The 17786-nt window shown below is 39.0% G+C and overlaps 1 protein-coding gene across 8 annotated transcripts in view; it reads right to left on the minus strand.

Moving 5' to 3' along the window:
• The window catches only part of GTF2I (general transcription factor IIi), a 117751-nt gene that overhangs the window by 15474 nt on the left and 84491 nt on the right, over positions 1–17786 (minus strand). For all 8 annotated transcript variants that reach the window (XM_069033721.1, XM_069033720.1, XM_069033724.1 and 5 more), the window contains 9 exons: positions 15443–15508; positions 10912–11095; positions 9432–9484; positions 6340–6423; positions 5446–5629; positions 5074–5132; positions 1493–1564; positions 790–973; positions 213–271 (listed from right to left, as the gene is read on the minus strand). In XM_069033721.1, coding sequence (XP_068889822.1) covers positions 213–271; positions 790–973; positions 1493–1564; positions 5074–5132; positions 5446–5629; positions 6340–6423; positions 9432–9484; positions 10912–11095; positions 15443–15508 — 945 coding nt within the window. The remainder of the gene's footprint in view (positions 1–212; positions 272–789; positions 974–1492; positions 1565–5073; positions 5133–5445; positions 5630–6339; positions 6424–9431; positions 9485–10911; positions 11096–15442; positions 15509–17786) is intronic.

Raw genomic sequence — 17786 nt, forward strand, 5'->3', positions numbered from 1 at the left:
AATAGTTAAGTAAAAAAACCAGATACATTTATGGTTTGAGTGTCTTTCTCAAATAATAGCAGATTTGGAAGCTACTATGCTAGATCATCTTAAATAATGCCTTTTATTCACAACACCTGTATTTTTCAACCACAGAGATCTCTCAGTCTGCTAGAGAAGCAGAAAGGAAGTATTTACAAATTGATGGCAGAAAATAATACTTAATTGTTTACCTTTTGTCTTTATTTTATTAGCCAGTCTTACAGGCAAATAGGAAGCGACAAGCTCAGGCCTAGAAGTTGAGCAGAACAAACCCAATCAGTTGTGAGACAAGTAATACAGCAAAATGTTTCAAATTTTTTGGAATTCAGTTGAGTTCCGATTCACAAAACATCAGCTCTCTAAAATGAAATTCTGTTAGAAGAATGGATGGCTCTCCATCTACTATGACCACAAAAAAAAGTAGAAAACATAAAGCTGTATTTTCTATTTTGCAATTTTCTTCTGGGTTTACTTCAAGCAAAAAAAAAATACAGAAAAAGGGAAAAAAAAAGAGGGAAAAAAGCTTCCATTTTGGTCCAAAGACCATTTTCCCCCCTCTCAATTCTTGATGCATGAAACACACAATTTATACATCTACAGAAATTTAATGAGGAACGTATGTCCTTGTATAAGATAAAACATACATGCAAAATATTCTTTGTATTTCATGGAAGCAGAATTTAGGTAGCATTTAAAGCCTAGAGTTGCTGGGAATGGAGTGAAATAACTTCAAAATCAGAGGTAAAAATAACTGAATCACAAACGTACTTCTTAATAACAAATCTGATTTTGCCACTTCCACGGACAATTCTTTCAAGGCGTGGAATTCCAAACCACGTGGGACTCCGGAAGGGGACTCCTTCTGGCAAGCCTTCAACGATCAAGGACTCGGGGTTTGATTCAAATACAGAATAGGGAACTTTCACTGTCTCTGAAAGCCCCAGAGCTTGGGCTGAAAATAAAAAATAAATGATAGATCACACACTTAAATGGGTGGAATTTTATCTCAAGTGATTTTAAGAACCTTGTCTTACAGAAGCTCTGCTACTCAAAGCTAACAATGCCCCCCCACCCCCCAAAACAACCAGAAATATTTAAATATATTTAAACAGATTCCCTATTATTTTCTGTGGAGTAACTGAAAATGGGGACTTGGCCCATCTTGTTACAGATAATATCTAATATAGGCTTGCAGTACCTAATGTTTTATTTTGAGAACTTCTTTTCATCCAAAAGCTTTTGTGCATCATCTCTTGTCACACAACTGGAAAAATTATGGCCTAGGATGCTGTTATAAAAACATTTATGTCAGTTATAGGAAAGAGTAAGTAAAACATATGGAAGAGAAGTCAAGATTTCCATATCTGTCCTAGTATACTTCTGATGCTTAAGTAAATACAGTAACATTCAAACAGAGGAGGTTTAAAATGCAGCAGCACAACAAAAACAGTTCATTTAGCATTTAACTTACCAAACTTTATATTAAATATATCTTCTACTTCCTTTCTTAGCTTTGTGATCTTGGCATTCCAATCTTCTTTCGCTGAAAACCAGAAATAGATGTCAGGGAATCGCCCAGCTCTAGATACAGAGGTACATTTGAACATACTTCTTTCAACATAAAAACTTCAAAACTAACAACACAATCACATTTGAGAAGACAGGGACATACAATGAGTAATGATTATTAATAGCAGCTTAAATGATACACATAATTCCCTCTACATAATGAAAAATCTGTTTAAATGTAGTTACAAATTTCAAACACTGACCCAAGTACAACAATCTGTTCTTCAGAGCCTTTAGATGCAGGAAGAAATTATTTTAGTGGTTCTTACAAAACTTGAATTAATTACTCATAGTGTATAATAACAGTCTTTAGAGTAGAACATGAGGATTTAAAGAGTGCTTTGCTAAACATTTTGATTAGCATTAAAAAAAATAATCTTCAGTCCTATTCTCTATTATAAATAAAAGCCAATTATACGAGTGCCAACCAGAGCAGACATCTGTAGCTTAGACAGAGAAGAAAGAAAAGGATGTCCAATAAAAAGCACTTTTTTCCCCCTAACAAACAGCGTTGTAAGGGTTTTGTATGCCCTGGTTTTTGGTAGCAGGGGGGGCTACAGTGGTGGCTCCTGTGAGAAGCTGCCAGAAGCCATGTCCAGCAGAGCCAGTCCCTGGTGGCTCCAAAGACAGATGTGCCACTGGTCAAGGCTGGGCCAATTAGAAATGGTGGTAATACCTCTGTGATAACAGATTTAAGAAGAAAGATTAAAAAAAAAATAAAGGGTGGTGCAGTTGTAATTGTGGCCAGAGAAAAGCAGGGTGAGAACACGTGAGAGAACAACTGTGCAGACACCAAGGTCAGTGAAGAACAAGGAGGTGCTCCAGGTACCAAAGCCAATATTCCTCTGCAGGCCGTGGTGAAGCTGATGCCATGAAGATTTTTGCCTTTTCTTTTATACCCCTGTTATACCTTTTTACAGCTTCTGTATTCCTAGTGCTTTTTGCCTACATTCTTGGACTTGTTTGTTAAGCTAAGAGACTCAACATTTTAGAAGCTTCGTAGCCAGGGATCAGTGTGCCCCAGAGCCCAAGGTCCTCTCCAGAACACATTCTGTAAACCAAGATAGAACCATCCAGGGGAAGGTTCCTTGGGGAGGGGGGCTCACTTGAGCCTCTCATTGGGGAATCTTTGATAGATCTGCTAATTAGTAAAACCTATAATGATATACCCAATGTTGGGGGGAGGAGATACTCGGCGGGGCGCATCTCGATGCACATGACCTGGACGTGTGCACCTAAGGATCCTTAAAATAAACACCAAGGTAAAATCCCTTTTCCCCTTCTAACCGTGTTTGACTCTTGATTTTAAGACCAGGAAAAGGCATCAAAGACCATGGTGACACAGCTGGGCCCCTGCAGCCCCTGGAGGGCATGGGAAGCAGAGATCCACCTGCAGCCCATGGAGGAGCCCATGCGCAGGTGGATGCCTGGAGGAGGCTGTGAGCCTGTGGGAGACCCATGGAGAGAGGGGTGTTGCTCCCAAGCTGGAGCAGCCTGTTCTTGGAGGACTGCACCCCATGGAAAAGTGACCCATGGCACAGCAGTTTGGGGGAGGACTGGTGCTCCTGAGATGGAGCCGCGTCAGAGAGGTTCGCGGAGAACCGTCCCCTGTGGGAGGGACCCCATGATGCAGCAGGGGAACAACTCCTCTCCCTGAGCAGCAGGAGAAGCTATGAGTGATGAACTGACCATGGCCCCCATTCCCTGCCTCCTTGTACCACTGGGGTATCAGGCAGAGCTGCAAGGAGGGAGAGGTGGGGGAAAGGTGTTTTTAAGTGCTTATTTTACTTCTCATTATCCTGCTCTGATTTTGTTAGCAATAAATTCACCTTATATCTCTAAGTTGAGCCTATTTTGCCCATGGTGGACGATGAGGGATCTCTCTCTAAGTCTTTACGTCAACTCATGAACCCTTTGTTATATTTTTTCTCCTCTGTTCAGCTGCAGAAGGGAGTGAGTGAGCAGCTTGTGTGGGTGCCTGGCATCTGGCCACTGCCAACCCATGGCATCATACTTTATTACTTTTCATCACAACTGACAAATAACAATTAACTGCTACTGAGCCAAACCAACTCCAAGCTGAGAAAGGCATGCAGGAAGGAAGCTATACAGAATTTTTTTGTTTCCAAAGCATATTTTTAATTAATAAATTACCTGTTTTGCTTATTTCTAGTGTCTTATACTTCCATGGCAAGATGCATTATTTTTTTCGTATTTATTTGATAGATTTCACAGGTATTTAACACCTGCATGTGTGTTTGTACTTATTCACATGTTGTAGTCCTAGTGGCAAAGGAATCAGACTGACTACCTTACTTTAAAAAAATTGTTATCCACAAACTGTCTGTTGATGGCACAGGATTACTATTTTCCAAAATAGTAATACTTTGCTTAAAAACATCTAATATTCTTTGGCAACATTAGGTTTGCATCTGCAGTAAGAAGATCCTTAGCCTTTATCTGGGCAAGTGGTTTTCACTGGGCTCTAAGCACAGGAGAACATTTGCTGTGTTTATCTCTCTGACATCAGACCCTGGATCCCAGCAAGCATGGTGGGCACTGGCAATTCCAGAACCACCTATAAGTTAGTGAAAAATACAGTGAAGTCACTAGTACAAAAAGAAGTATTATTCTGAACATTCCAGCAGTCTGAGGTTTAAGAAAGAGGATTTTATTAGCTGGGTTTTTTACTGCTGTCACTGGCACATGCTGTTACTACTTTGAAAAAAACCCAAATTCAATGCTGCCTTTTCCTCTCCACAAGAAAAACAGCCTTTTCTATTTAACTACCCTCTTACTGAATACGAGTTTTTTCCTAAAATCCCCCAAAAATCCACAATACATCGTGATGATGTAAAGTGACTACTGTTTGCATGATTACTAAATCATATTAAATCATATTCCTTCTTTTTATTTTTTTCCTCCAGTAATCTGTGTGTGTGTAAAAACAAAGGAAGCCCTGGATCTTGGCTTGTGTTATTACTACAAGCAGATTCATACTCCTAAAAAATACAGTAAGATCTGGATTGCACATTCCTGTAGCAAGAAAGCACCAAGACACTTCAACTCAGGGCATTTGGAAATAAACCCCAAACTGTTTCTTCTCCCTGTTAAAGGCACTTCATGCTTTCAAAAAATCCCTACAATTCCTTACCAACAGAGATCTGAAAGAGCCCAGAGTCAGCTGCAAAATGCCAAGGGACTCCAGAGCTTTGATTCAGGCCAGGACAGCAACTCCAGTTCTCTGGGACTCTGAAGGTGACCCAGTCTAGTTATTCAAAGGCAATTGGGACTGCACCAGGATTTCACAATCCAGGAAGCCATCCACATTCACAGGGATCAGTTTATTCTTCCCAACCTTCCTGATGAATATGCCAGCAGACTCATCACACAACAGTTACTTCTTGAACAATGCTGCATTGATCTAGATGCATTTCCCCATCAAACCCTTCCATTCCCACTTGGAGACAGCACCTGTCTTACCTGGGGTGTTCGACCCGGGCTGAGTTAATTCCGTTGAAGTGAGAGTTAGCAGCTCTGGCCTGCAACCAGGACACAAATAATCTACTTATTCTTGACATCAATTAAATACTACTACCTATTATGACATCAATTGAAGAGTTTGAATTTTTCTATTATATTTTTCACACTTATCAACATGCTACAGATATGCAAAAGATATTTTGAAATACTTGTCTGGATTGCAAATACCCACTCTGTGATGCAGAGTATTTAATTTGCTTATTTGGTAACTAGAGACCAAATGCTTCATGACCTAATGAAACCAAGTGCTTGATTACATACATGGGGTTTGTTTGGACTCTTTCTTTAAAATCCCTCCATGTTTAGACTTACCTTTTGATCACAAATTTTATTCTGTTGCCCACTTGAATTATTTGTTCAAGGCAAGGGATTCCATACCAGGTGGGACTCCTAAAGGGGACGTTCTCTGGCAGCCCTTCAACATAGAGGTCAGTTGGATGAGCTTCAAATTTCTTGTATGGAACAGCTTTGGGCTCAGTGCTCCCCAAAGCCTCAGCTGTTGGAACAAAATACATCCAGTAACTGGACAGACTGGCCAATCAATCTTCATTAAAAGCTAGCTGATACCAATTCCTCAGGCTGTTGTAATTGTGATCTTAACATTTGGTACAATGCAGGACATCTAAATCCAACAGAACCCAAGTCTCAGCACACCAAATATGTAAAAAATTTACCATGTTGTATGATGTTGCTGTTCAGCAGTCACAATAACAGACTGGAGATTACTGGACTGCTCACTGGGGTATAATACATTTGTTTTATCCAAAACTGTTAATGTATTATAGAGTATAATGAAAAATTTTATTCTAGCTCTTATGAAGTTGACTATTTTTTCATATTGGACAGAACATAAAAATTCACCCAGAAATGTTTTAATACTAATTATGATGATACTGCAGTGGATATAAATTTAAGTAAACAGCTGTTTTATTCACCATCAAAGGAAAAAAATCCAAATAGGAAGGAATTGAGAGCAATCAGAAGAGCTGTATATGTAAGACTTATAATTCTTTTTAAACTATGAATTTACCTTGTGTAAGCAGTAAATGAAAACATTCTTTTTCACTCAGCCACAAGAATTTTAAATACTTGAAAAAAAAATCTGAACAAAGGTCTCATTCACATAGACGTTCAAAGGAAGGAATGAAAGCAACCTTCAAGAAATACAAAGCCATAAAGAAAAGAAAATAATAATACTGTACTCACCAAACTTTTTACAGAAAAGTTGATCTACCATCTTTCTCAGTTTGGTGACTCTGGCATACCACTCTTCTTTCACTGTATTTGAGACTGACACAGAACAAAACCAACATTCCCTAATTATTTTGGTTATATTTTCAGTTTTTCAGTTTATAGGATGAATAATCAATCTGCATTTTCAGGTAACACATAAATGCTCTGTAAGAAGCATGGACTCAACTTGGAATTAGAAAAAAATTATCATAAAATAATGACAAAATATTAAAACTGAACAAAACTCCACTGAACCAGTGATACCACTCTTGCTACAAAATACACAGAGTGTATTGGCCTGAAGAACTGCAATACTTTCATCATCCACCTCCAAACTACAGATCCCACTTGGAGATGGGAATAGTTTTTCAACAGTTTCATTTCCTGAAGAATTATCTTGATATTCAGTGTGGAATGAGGCATGTGTATGGGATGAAAACTTGCTTTCAAGGAATCAAAGCACATATAATACAAATCACTTTCTTCTCCTCAATATGTCTTTGTGACCAACAAGTGAAGCTTCCCAGTCTCAAAGAAGATGTTGGCCAGCTGCCTGGCATGGGTTTAGTCAGAATGCAAAAGCAATGACTTGTGGTCCATAACTGCACCCGGCTGGGCTATCAGCATAAGCACCAGCTCACACTTCTCCAGCCATTCCTGAGATCTGACTGGTCTGTCTTGCAGCCAGTATCAGTCTTCTCACAGTTTCAAGACTGAGGCCTTTCCACTAAATCTTCGTGACCAGCCTGCTTCCCACAGGAATGCAAATGAAAATCATCTTTTCCTCTGACAGTCAAAATACAGGTTCCATACTCATCCCTTTCATTTCCTGCTGGGGACACAAGCTATCAGGGCCTATGGACAGAGCAGGAATTGGACACATGGAGCTGAGAGAGCAGGGGCTGGTGCTCCAGAGCTCTGTCTCCTGAGATGGCAGTGGACACATGGAGCAGCAGAGTAGATAATGAGCCACCAGGAAAGAGAGAATCCAAATAGGAAGAAAACTGCAGGAAAGGAGGTTCAGACAGCTGCTGTCTTCTGTGTTCTCTGAGATGTCATTGACAGCTTCCAGGGATGCTCTCTTCTCTTAGAGAGGATGCAGAGGTCACACGTAACTATCTCTAGTCAAGTGATAGTTGGTGATAACAAGCAATATAAGCAACTGTTCAGAACCCTGTGCCATAAAATTTGGTTACCACTGGTTTTCTTAGCTACAGGGGTGTTATGAGATAAGCAATGTACTTGCTTTGCCTTCATAATCAGTACAACCATATTAAAAATGAATAAAACAACAGAAAAAAGGGCTAATTTAAAAAGCCATATAGGAGTCCAGTTAAGAGTAAGGCTTGGTTACCAGCCTACCTACTATTTTTGTAGTCAAATTTTGTACTTGTAGGAACAGTAGGTTACTAAGACTCAATACACTAAGTTAATTTACACTTCAGGAAAAGTTTAATTCCTGCACACACAGTTAAACAGACATCCTTATGGTGTAACTGCTTTGCTTAATTTAGATCCTTAATATTCACTTTAATACAGTCTTTGATATACATTTTACAGCAGAAGACTATGAGTCTATAATACACATAAAGGCACTGCACTAGTGAAAGTACTACTGTCTATATGCTTGTGTTGTCTGAACTAAGGACTTCTGTGGTATTACTAAAATTTCATAGTTCGACAGGGAGAGGTTGCCACTTAGCATTTTGGAGTTGGGAGCAATTGGTTCTTAACTGTTGTTTAAGGCATACAAGCTTTTAGCACTTGGTTTAATTGGACAATTAAAAGAAAATGCCCTGAAGCCCAAGAGACAGTAGAATTCAACTGAAGAGAAAAACAAGTCTGGTAAAGGAATTTACCAACTAATGCCCATGCAAAAGTACAGCTCTTTCAAAACTTGATTTTTTTTCCATGCTAAACTTCTTTTTACCAACTTGATGGGAAGTGAGTTCATGGGTGCAGTTCCTGCAGTCTTATTTTTACATGGTCATTTTTTCTACCTTTGGATGGGCACTCAATGGAGACAAGACATGTAAGAGCATGCATCTGCTGAAAAGTATTCCTGATGGGAAGAGTGGTTGGAATACATTATCTTTGCACCACTATGTGCAAATGTAGTCCCATTGTTGCCCACTGACCACAAACACAAACCAACAGAGAGTCAGTTTATGCGGTGCTTTATTCAGGGCCCGGGGACCTGGGGACTAGTGTCCCAAATCAGGCTTCCCAAAGGCCTATCGTTTCACTCAGCTCTTTATACAGTTTCAAACATTGGCACACATACAAGATTTAATCTTCAAAGTAAAACATACATCACAAGGATTAACAATTGATAATCATACCCTAAGCCATATATCTTTATGGTTGTCTAGTCTTAGATAATGCTCAACGAGCTCCTACCACTGAAATCCCCCTTACATGCAACATATATCAACCCAGAACAATTTACTTTTAGACAGGTTCACCGTGCCCAGCTAATTCACTAACGGGTTCACCATGCCCAGCTAATTCACTATTCCTAACCTCCCCACCCAGTACATTCCATTCCTGTTTCCTCAGAGAACTATTTCTACACCTGAGGCCTTACAGCCTAGCAGAGCCTTAGCCTTACTACTTCTAAAATCCAATATCCTATCCTTTTTGTAACACCATTATCCAAGGAAATCAGATCCTATAGTAATAAATGGCACTATGTTCCCTGCTAAATTTCAGTTAATCTAATTTTGGAAAATCCCATATATATAAGCAATTCTTCCATGGTACAGAGTTGCCCTATTGAGTAAACTCTATCAGCTGTGGAAACTGCTGCCTTTTCTCTGTATCTCAACAGACTAACACCTAGCTAGCTCATTGTTTTTCTTTCTGCCAAGCTGAATCAAATCCATTGATGGGGTTAGTAACACTAGCTTGGATAACCAATGGAAAACTCTATAGCTAAAGAAAATTTAAAATCAGAAGAATTGCTTGCAATGTATTATTAGTAAAAGCAAATTGTAGCCACCACTGAGACTGACAAATGGGAATCTCATCCTGCACTCATACAACTCACACATTTGAAAACCTACCTCCTGAGACTGTTTTGTCCCCTGGAACAGTTGTCAAATTCAGAAGTTCATGCCTGAAAAATTTAAGATACATATTTCAACAGTGACAGACACTATGAGAAACTAGCCTCCAGTTACAGCCTCAAGTTACTACTTATTGAAGGATCAAAATCAAAAAACCTCCCAGGGGACATCATGATCCCCAACAATAAATTCCAATTAACACCAAAGTATCCACATGACTGGAACCCTATTGACAAAACATTTTTAATGCCTGACACCCATATCTGCCAGAGCTGTAACATTTCATGTTAACATATAGGTTCCATTAAACTTACATCTGAGTTCTAAGATATACTTAATCATAAAAAAAGATCCAAATTAAAAATTTAACCTCTAAAAAAATAAACTTCAAAGCAGACACTTTTGTTTCTGAAATATATCTCATTTTATCCACAGCTGAACAAACAAAAAATTAAACATTCTGATAATTTCTCAAATAGCCAAACTAGTTTTTCCGCTGCTCTGGTTACACATTCCAAAATCAATGAACACCATAAATTAATTTCTGTTAACAACTAACACATATTTGACAAAAGCAGGTGTCAGCATTGACAAAAGCAGGTGTCAGCATTGCATAAATAATTAAATCTATGGATGATGTCTGATTTTAAGTGAGACAAAAGGTAGATCTACACTTCTTCCTCTTTTCTAGTTATCTGCAAGCATTATGATGACAGAACCTGACCATGTTCCTGTCAAATGTAAGCAACTAGCACCCGTGGTAAAGGCAGCATGCACAGGGGCAGGAGCTGCCACTATCCCCAGTTCTGAGCCTGACCCTTGCAATCAGCAGATTCCTGTCCATTTCAAAAACTCTCAGATTAGGCCCTACACCACTGAACACAGGAAAATGTAGCTGTTACTCACTGAAGCTTCCTTTAAACTTCAGTCCATCTCCATCTGATGTCTCCTTCATGTACACTACCTGATCTACCTCCAGACACCCCACGGACACCCACCCAACCAAACCACAGGAACCAGTAGCTGTGTGGTTGGCCTCAAGCCTGACCTGGGAAATGCTTTATACAAATACAGCCATAGACACCTTGATACAACATTCCACCAAGAAAAAAAAAAAAAAAGCATAAACTGAAATTAGGCCAGGATCCTCAAATAGGATCAAATATCCCGAAGTCAATGGTTTTCAACATGTACTGCAGCTGCAGAGATCTGAACAGTACAAAGAGATCTGCCCCTGATAAGAAGTCCATGATATTGAAGAGATCTGTCCAGAGATCTCTTCACCATGACTGTAAGTGTTCCACTGGTCTGATAAGCTCAATTTATCAAAGTGAACATCAACTAAAAACTACTCCTTAGTAATGCAAATGAACATGCCAGTAGAAACCGGTTTGGAATTCCTTGAAGAAAAATGAAGCCAAGTGGAACCTGCAGAAAACAACGAGTAATGTAGAGACAAAAATGCACAATTCCTTACTTTTTAATCACAAACCGGATCTTCTCCTTTCCTAGAAGTATCCTCTCCAGCCGGGGAATGCCATACGTGGATGGACGCCTGAAAGGAATCCCTTCTGGCAGCCCTTCCACATACAAGTCTTCTGCATGTGACTGGAAGAGTGGGTATGGGATAGACACTGGACCTTCTGCTTTTATAGCTTGAGCTTTAAGGAAAAAGGAGAATAAAAACATGAGACTAGCTTGTGGCTCTACTCAGTTACCTGTTTCATATCACTCTGATAAACATTATATATTGGAGAATGGTTAGAGGAGCAGGGACGTGGCTCATTGATAGAATTATTGGATCAATAATCCAACTGTACAAGTAAAAAGGCCTGTGTGAGAAAAATTCTACATGAGACAAATCCCTGTGTGAGAAACCAACCTGGGAACCAGAAGGGAGTTTTGAGAGGTGCACAGCTGTGCTGGTAAGATGGACCATCCCTAAGAAGGGAGGAAGATCTTTGATCTCTCAAGACAAAACATAAACAATAAGAAGCTTGCCAAATGTAGTCTTTTTATCTAACCCAATTATGTAGAGGTCAGAATGTGCTTTTATAAGCACATTCAACTAATTAAAGAACTGATAAGCTTGTATTCAATACTCTATATAAGTGCCTTTGTATTGCTAATAAATGGAGCTTGCTTATATCAATCGTATCAGTTGCCTGCAATGTCTCTCCTCACCTAAGTTGTCGATTCATTTTGCAACAATTATAATTAGCATACAGAACATTAAAACATGTAAGCATTCATCTTGTGAGGGATTGTTTTTGTTTATTAGCAAAATCACTCTGATTAACAGTAAACAAGCTGCAGCCCTGCAAACGTATGGAAATCATCCTCTTTTCCCTTTATGTAAACATTTAGTAACAGTGACTGCACCTGTTAGAGTGAAGATTCTCACTATTTTGGTTTTGCTTAATAGAGTATTTTGAAAGATGAAATTATCTAGACTTAATCACAAACCAAGCATGTTTCAGTTCACTAGCTCTGTTATTATTTGTTACTACTATTGGCTTACAAGTCATTAACTCCTTGGAGTAGGGGCACACATCCCTTCTTTTTAGTGAATTCCTGAAGTTTCCATGTATTTTAGAAATCCAAAGAACCAGTAATGAAATAAACAACACAATTCTAACACTGCTGAAAAAAGCATGGCCCTACTAATGAAATCTTTGAAACAAATGAAAAGCAAGTAACTGAGTCAGCCACAGCTAAAAAATAACCTCAACTCATTTCTTTAAGTTATGAGGATCATGCTATTATCAATACACCTGTCAGGCTGGCAAATACTGGAGAATGACACAAGAGTTTGCAAATACCAAAAGGGCTGATTTCTTTACACTCACAAAGGTACATTAATTTTGTAGGACATGTGACAAGAATTCTCTATTACCATGTGACTGGTCTGCAAATAATTTGGTACGTTCTGCTGTTTTGATATGGAAATTAGATGCAAAAAATTATTTGAGGTGAGAAAAACCAAGCTAAGGCCAAATTAGAGTACAGTGATGTTGTGGCAGCACTTCTGAAAGTAAAACTACTTAGGGCAGCTTTTCAAGCAACTTAACATAATATCCAAGTGGCCCATGGTTCAGACATTGCCTATGCAAAATGCTCTCATTAACTTGTAAATTCTTAAATGAAATAAAACAATTTAGGTGTTAAAGGTATTTGGGTAACACACTCTTTCAACCACTTGAAACCAGAGTATTTCTAGGGATGTTTATAGCAAAAAGGGGAAGCTTTGAAAACACTCTATCTTAGTCTACTATTTTGACCAGAATTAAGTATCAAAATCTTAGAAAACTTCAAGAAGAATGGTGTTTCAACTAGACTTGGTTTCAACTGGCAAACATAGGATGGCCAACACTGGAGACAGAGAACAGATTCAGAGAGATGGACATGAACCTGAAGATGATTCTTAGCAAATACACTAATGAAACCCTATTCAAACCTGTGCCAAAGGAGCTCCAGAGTAATCACCAACAGTTCTGTTGTGTATCACACCAGCCCTTTATCAACGCAGATTTTTATTCCAGTCATGCACCTCTTTCAAGAAATTAACAAAAATTTTTCTCAGCCCTGGAGGTTGTTGTGGCACGTGGCAAAAAGCTCAACAAATCCAACAGACAAGCCTCAGGGCAACAGATTAAGAACATCACTAAAATCCAGATCCTTAGCCAGCATAAAGTAAGAACAGTTTCAGAGTAACAAAAATTCTGCCTGTTTAGATAAGTAACTAACAAGTAAATTTTCACACATGAGAATCTTTATTTCTCTTAAATCAGCAAATGTTTTAGCCAATACTGTTTAGAGTGCCTAAGAATACCATCAGCATCCCAGTCTGAAGTGAGGCTTCTTAGATTTGGAATCTCACATGTTTTTGCATAGAAATCCTACTGAAAATAGGCTTTATTTTTATAAATTATTCTGTATATGTGAGTCACTAAAAGTAAATCTCATTTAGTTTTCACCTACAACACAAAGCTATATTTTTCAGACACGTCAGTTGTAATAGATTACAGTAACTGATAATGCTAGAACACTTTGGAGCTACAGAAGCCAACAAATTTGAAGACCATTCTGGGAATTCTGGACATCCATAACTCATTTCTGTAAATGGGAGACTGCATGCCCATACAGATAGAAAGAGATAGTCTGATAAAGAACTGTTTTGTTAATCAATGAAATGTTGTCATCCACAGGGAAAAGGAGATAATTTTTAATATAATATGGCCTGCTATGGAAAGTCAGGAACAGCTCAGCATTCAACAGACTCTACAGGAGATTTTTAGGCTGGTGTTGTGGGTAACCCAAAATGTTACTGCATTCCTTATGTATCTGCGCCCAAAAATTGTTACTGTCTCTTTCAGACCCTGCAGGCAGAAAACAGAACTGTCTGGGGAGGGTGCCATGCACACTTTTAAAGTCAACTCTTCCAGGCATCTCGGGCTCTTTTTGTGGAGTGGCCTCTTGGTCTTTGCCTCAGGCAGAGAAGCTCCCTCTTGCCATTTGACTTTTAGCCTCTTGACTTTGTTTTCTTGCCACTGGCAACAGCAGCAACTCAGGAACTGCACTGTGCAATCAAAAACTGTTTCAGAGTGAATTTTTCAACTCCTGTAAGCAGCACGGGGGCTAGAGCCAGCGGGGCCAGGAGGCTGCTGCTCCCACTGCCCCTCCCGCCAGCAGCTCAGAAACAGCAGCACCAACACCAGCGCAGTTCAGTGGGTGGCAGAAGGAGGCAGGGAGAGAGCAGTGCTGACACACAACAAACTGGAGGTTGACATTGTGGGGCTGGAGTTATCCAGGCAACCCCAGGATCCCCATCTACTGCTAGAAGTGCTTCATAAGCTCATCTCTTCCCAGGAGGGTTTGCTGCCATTGTCCCTCTGTGTTTCATGCCAAGACATTGGTTATGGTGGCTGCCATTGGAAAGGGGGTGTGTACCCCACCACTCTGCATTTCCCATGGACTTCCAGCGATTGAGCAATTTTGTATCTAATAATTATTTACTCTTGCTTTTTGCCTGTTGCTGTTTTGCTTGTTATTAGACTGTTGTTTTTTTCACTTACATCTACTAGTATTCTTTCCTTATTGCTGGAAAGGGATTGGTTAATACCATAAAGGGAGGCAACTCATTCCATAGTGACTACCTCTTAAATTGTCTTAAACCAGTTTAATTTTCTTAAACCAACTTTGCTACATGCAAACATCAAAATCAAAATTAAAGCAATTCACTAAGAATGATGCTCCTTTCTAGAGCAATTAAAATACAGTCAATCAGATTCTGAACTGTATTACCTTGGTGCAAGTTGCTTTCAGCAGGCTGTTTAATTGTCAGATGATAGTCACACCCCAAACATGCAGTAACTCCAAACCACAAGGTCTATTCTGAAAGCACCTCCACTTTTTGTGGCAGAGGAACACCAGAATTTATTTTTAAATCTTTGCTGATGCTGTTTTAGTGCGTGATATGTGGACACAAAATATATCTAAGTGCAGCATTTGGAGATAAATTCCAAAGTCTAACACATCTGCTGCTTTTCCTTTCCAAGAGCCATTAACACATATGATTTTTGCTTCACTGCAAAACAATCATAATCAAAAATGAAGAATCAGTGAGTGGCAGCCTCTCTTTAGCACTATTCTAAAGATTCTTTCACTTAAGGATTCAGTGTAATTACAGAAAAAAGGACAGTTCTCTCCAATGTGAGTACCCAAGATACGTGAGCATGCAGGTGCTCCAGGAGACTGAGCACACCTGAAAAATAAAATCAAGTTTTCCACTTTGGTGCCAAATGCACACATCCCATTTTGAAATTACTCTGCTCATCAAAAAAGCTACTTTCCCCAATTTTATGTCTTCTAACAGTATTTAAGCCCTTTGGTGCTGTCAGTTCTGGTGTGCTCCTGAGCCTACAATAAGATGCATGCCAAAGAGCAGTCTGTCACTTACAGAGACAAAAGAGTACAGGCAATGGCTTGGACAGGTGTGTAACACATACCATATCTTTTTTCAAACAGCTCTTCAACTTCCTTTCTCAAGTCTGTAATTCGTGTATTCCATTTGTCTGCAAAGAAAACAGGAGGACATGTCAGACTACAAACAAAACTGAGAATCTCTTGTAAAATCTGTTGCCACTAAATGAAATATGCAGTGTGTGCTTTTACTTGCTCACTTGCAAACAGGTGCCTGCTGAGTACAGTACAGACTACACCTTAAAATGCAAGGATACATTCAGAAAAAAAGAAAAGTACAAAATAAAATGTTTAAGATTACTTCCCAAACTTGTATATTAAATGAAGTTTAAAAAACCACAACATGCACTAGGTTAAAGTAACTTCCAAAAACAGTTTCTCTCTTTGATGGCTCAGTCAGAAGCTCTTGGTGCCACCAGGGGGTAAAGGCAGTTTGTAGCCACTGTTCATAGTTATCTAAATTTGGGTGCTGAAAAGCTTAATTAGTGTAGCTTGATAAAACTTACAGAAAGTACATGGAGTTGTTTTGGTGCAAATCTGTACAACTACCTGGATCAGGAGGCATCTGCCATCCTCTACCTTAATCCAATATTTCTCCATGTGCTGGTACTGCAAAATATCCCCATAAATTCTATTTCTGAAAGAAAATACAGCTGCAAGACTGAATGTATCCAAATCCAAACCTGTGCTCCACGAGGAGTTGGATTGAATGGCAGAATTTTAACATCTAATTTTCTGTCTGTAACAGAGCACACATTTTCTCTCTGTTTTTTGTACTATCTCCTTGCTTTTATGAAAATCCCACAACTCTTTTGTAGATGGTACCAGATGTTGTCTGGCCTTTTAAGAAAGCATTAAGCAAGTGTACTTACTACTTACTTCTTACTCCAAAGACTTGAATCTAGTAACTACAGAGGTCAAAAAACTAGGCCATTCAAGCTATTATACTGCCAGTTGTCAAAAAATTCTTACATCAGACAACACAGAGGATTGAATTTTGAGTCCATATCAAAAGAGGCTTAAATATTCATTCTCAGGCCAATGTACACAACTTTGGGGTCCATATTTAAGCTTTTATTTTTTTGATGTAATTTCATGATTATCAACAGGATAGAATGCTTCAAATGTAGGCAAGAATCAGGGAAAAGGGTGTTTTGCCATGCTGCCTTGCACCCACATATAAACTCTTCATTCTAGTTACCTGGCAGATAATTTACATTAATTAACCTGTTTGTATTTTGAAATGATATCTTTGTGGATACATCTATACAATTACTTCTGCCACCCTTTTACTGCTACCCTGTACTGTACAGCTTCTAATGTGATAGACACATCTTGAGCTCAATGTTCTCTACTCCTGTGTGACTTTCACCGTACAGTATTTCCCCCTGTAACTGCAGATACAGACCCAGATGAATCTCTCTCTGATTTCAGCACAACCACTGACTGTATTTTCTGTTGACCAATGGAACAATGGATTGACAGAAGCTTTCCCAGAAGAGTCAGGAAAATATGAGCCAGAATTGGCTGATCTAAAGGGGAAACCCTGCTTTACTCCACAGAGCTAGTGAACATCTATGGACAGCCCTGGGACAAGAGTTTCTAAAGTCACCTGTGAGACTCCAGACTGGAATTCAGAGGAAAATGTCAAGAGTTGAGATCCTTTCAGACTGGAACTCAGAAGAAAATGTCAAGAGTTGAGATCCTTTCAGTTCATCAAGCTCTGAGGCAGACTCAATAAATAATCTCCTCTAAAACTCAGGCTATTTTTCATCAGAGGGAGAACAGGCTGAAAGAATGTCATACCATACTACAAGGAAACCATATAAATAACACTCTTCTGAATATTGGTGGGTGCTGCAATTTTAGGAGAAGCTGCTCCCATCCAGCCTGGTCTACCTCTCCTCCTTAACAAGTTCGTGAGAATGTTCCTACATAAGTCATTAAGCTTCAAGGCTTATGGCTTATGTAAGAACATAAGGCTTCATTTTTCTCAGTTTCCAAATCCCACAATCACTGGCCAAATACACTATTGTGGATCTTCTCAATCTACTACACTCTAGTCCCTCTCCCTCCAGTGGAAACACTACAGGGATTAAAAATCAAATACACCACATTACAGGCATTGTTATTTGGAATGGTGGATACACAGAGAATAGGCAATTGGAAAAAAATCATAAACTGGCTCACATTTTGATCTGCACACTAGTTTTTTAGCTTTTCTATTTTATTAATAAGTTGGACTACTGAGATATTTCAAAATTCAGAGGGTTTATAAGGTAACCAGTGTGATTTTTTAATCAGATTGTCAGCATTATTAATCCCTTGGACCCTAACCAAATACTGTAAAAACATTCTTTTGTCACACAC

This window comes from Aphelocoma coerulescens, chromosome 19, assembly GCF_041296385.1.
Source record: "Aphelocoma coerulescens isolate FSJ_1873_10779 chromosome 19, UR_Acoe_1.0, whole genome shotgun sequence".
In the NCBI taxonomy this organism is placed as follows: Eukaryota; Metazoa; Chordata; class Aves; order Passeriformes; family Corvidae; genus Aphelocoma; species Aphelocoma coerulescens.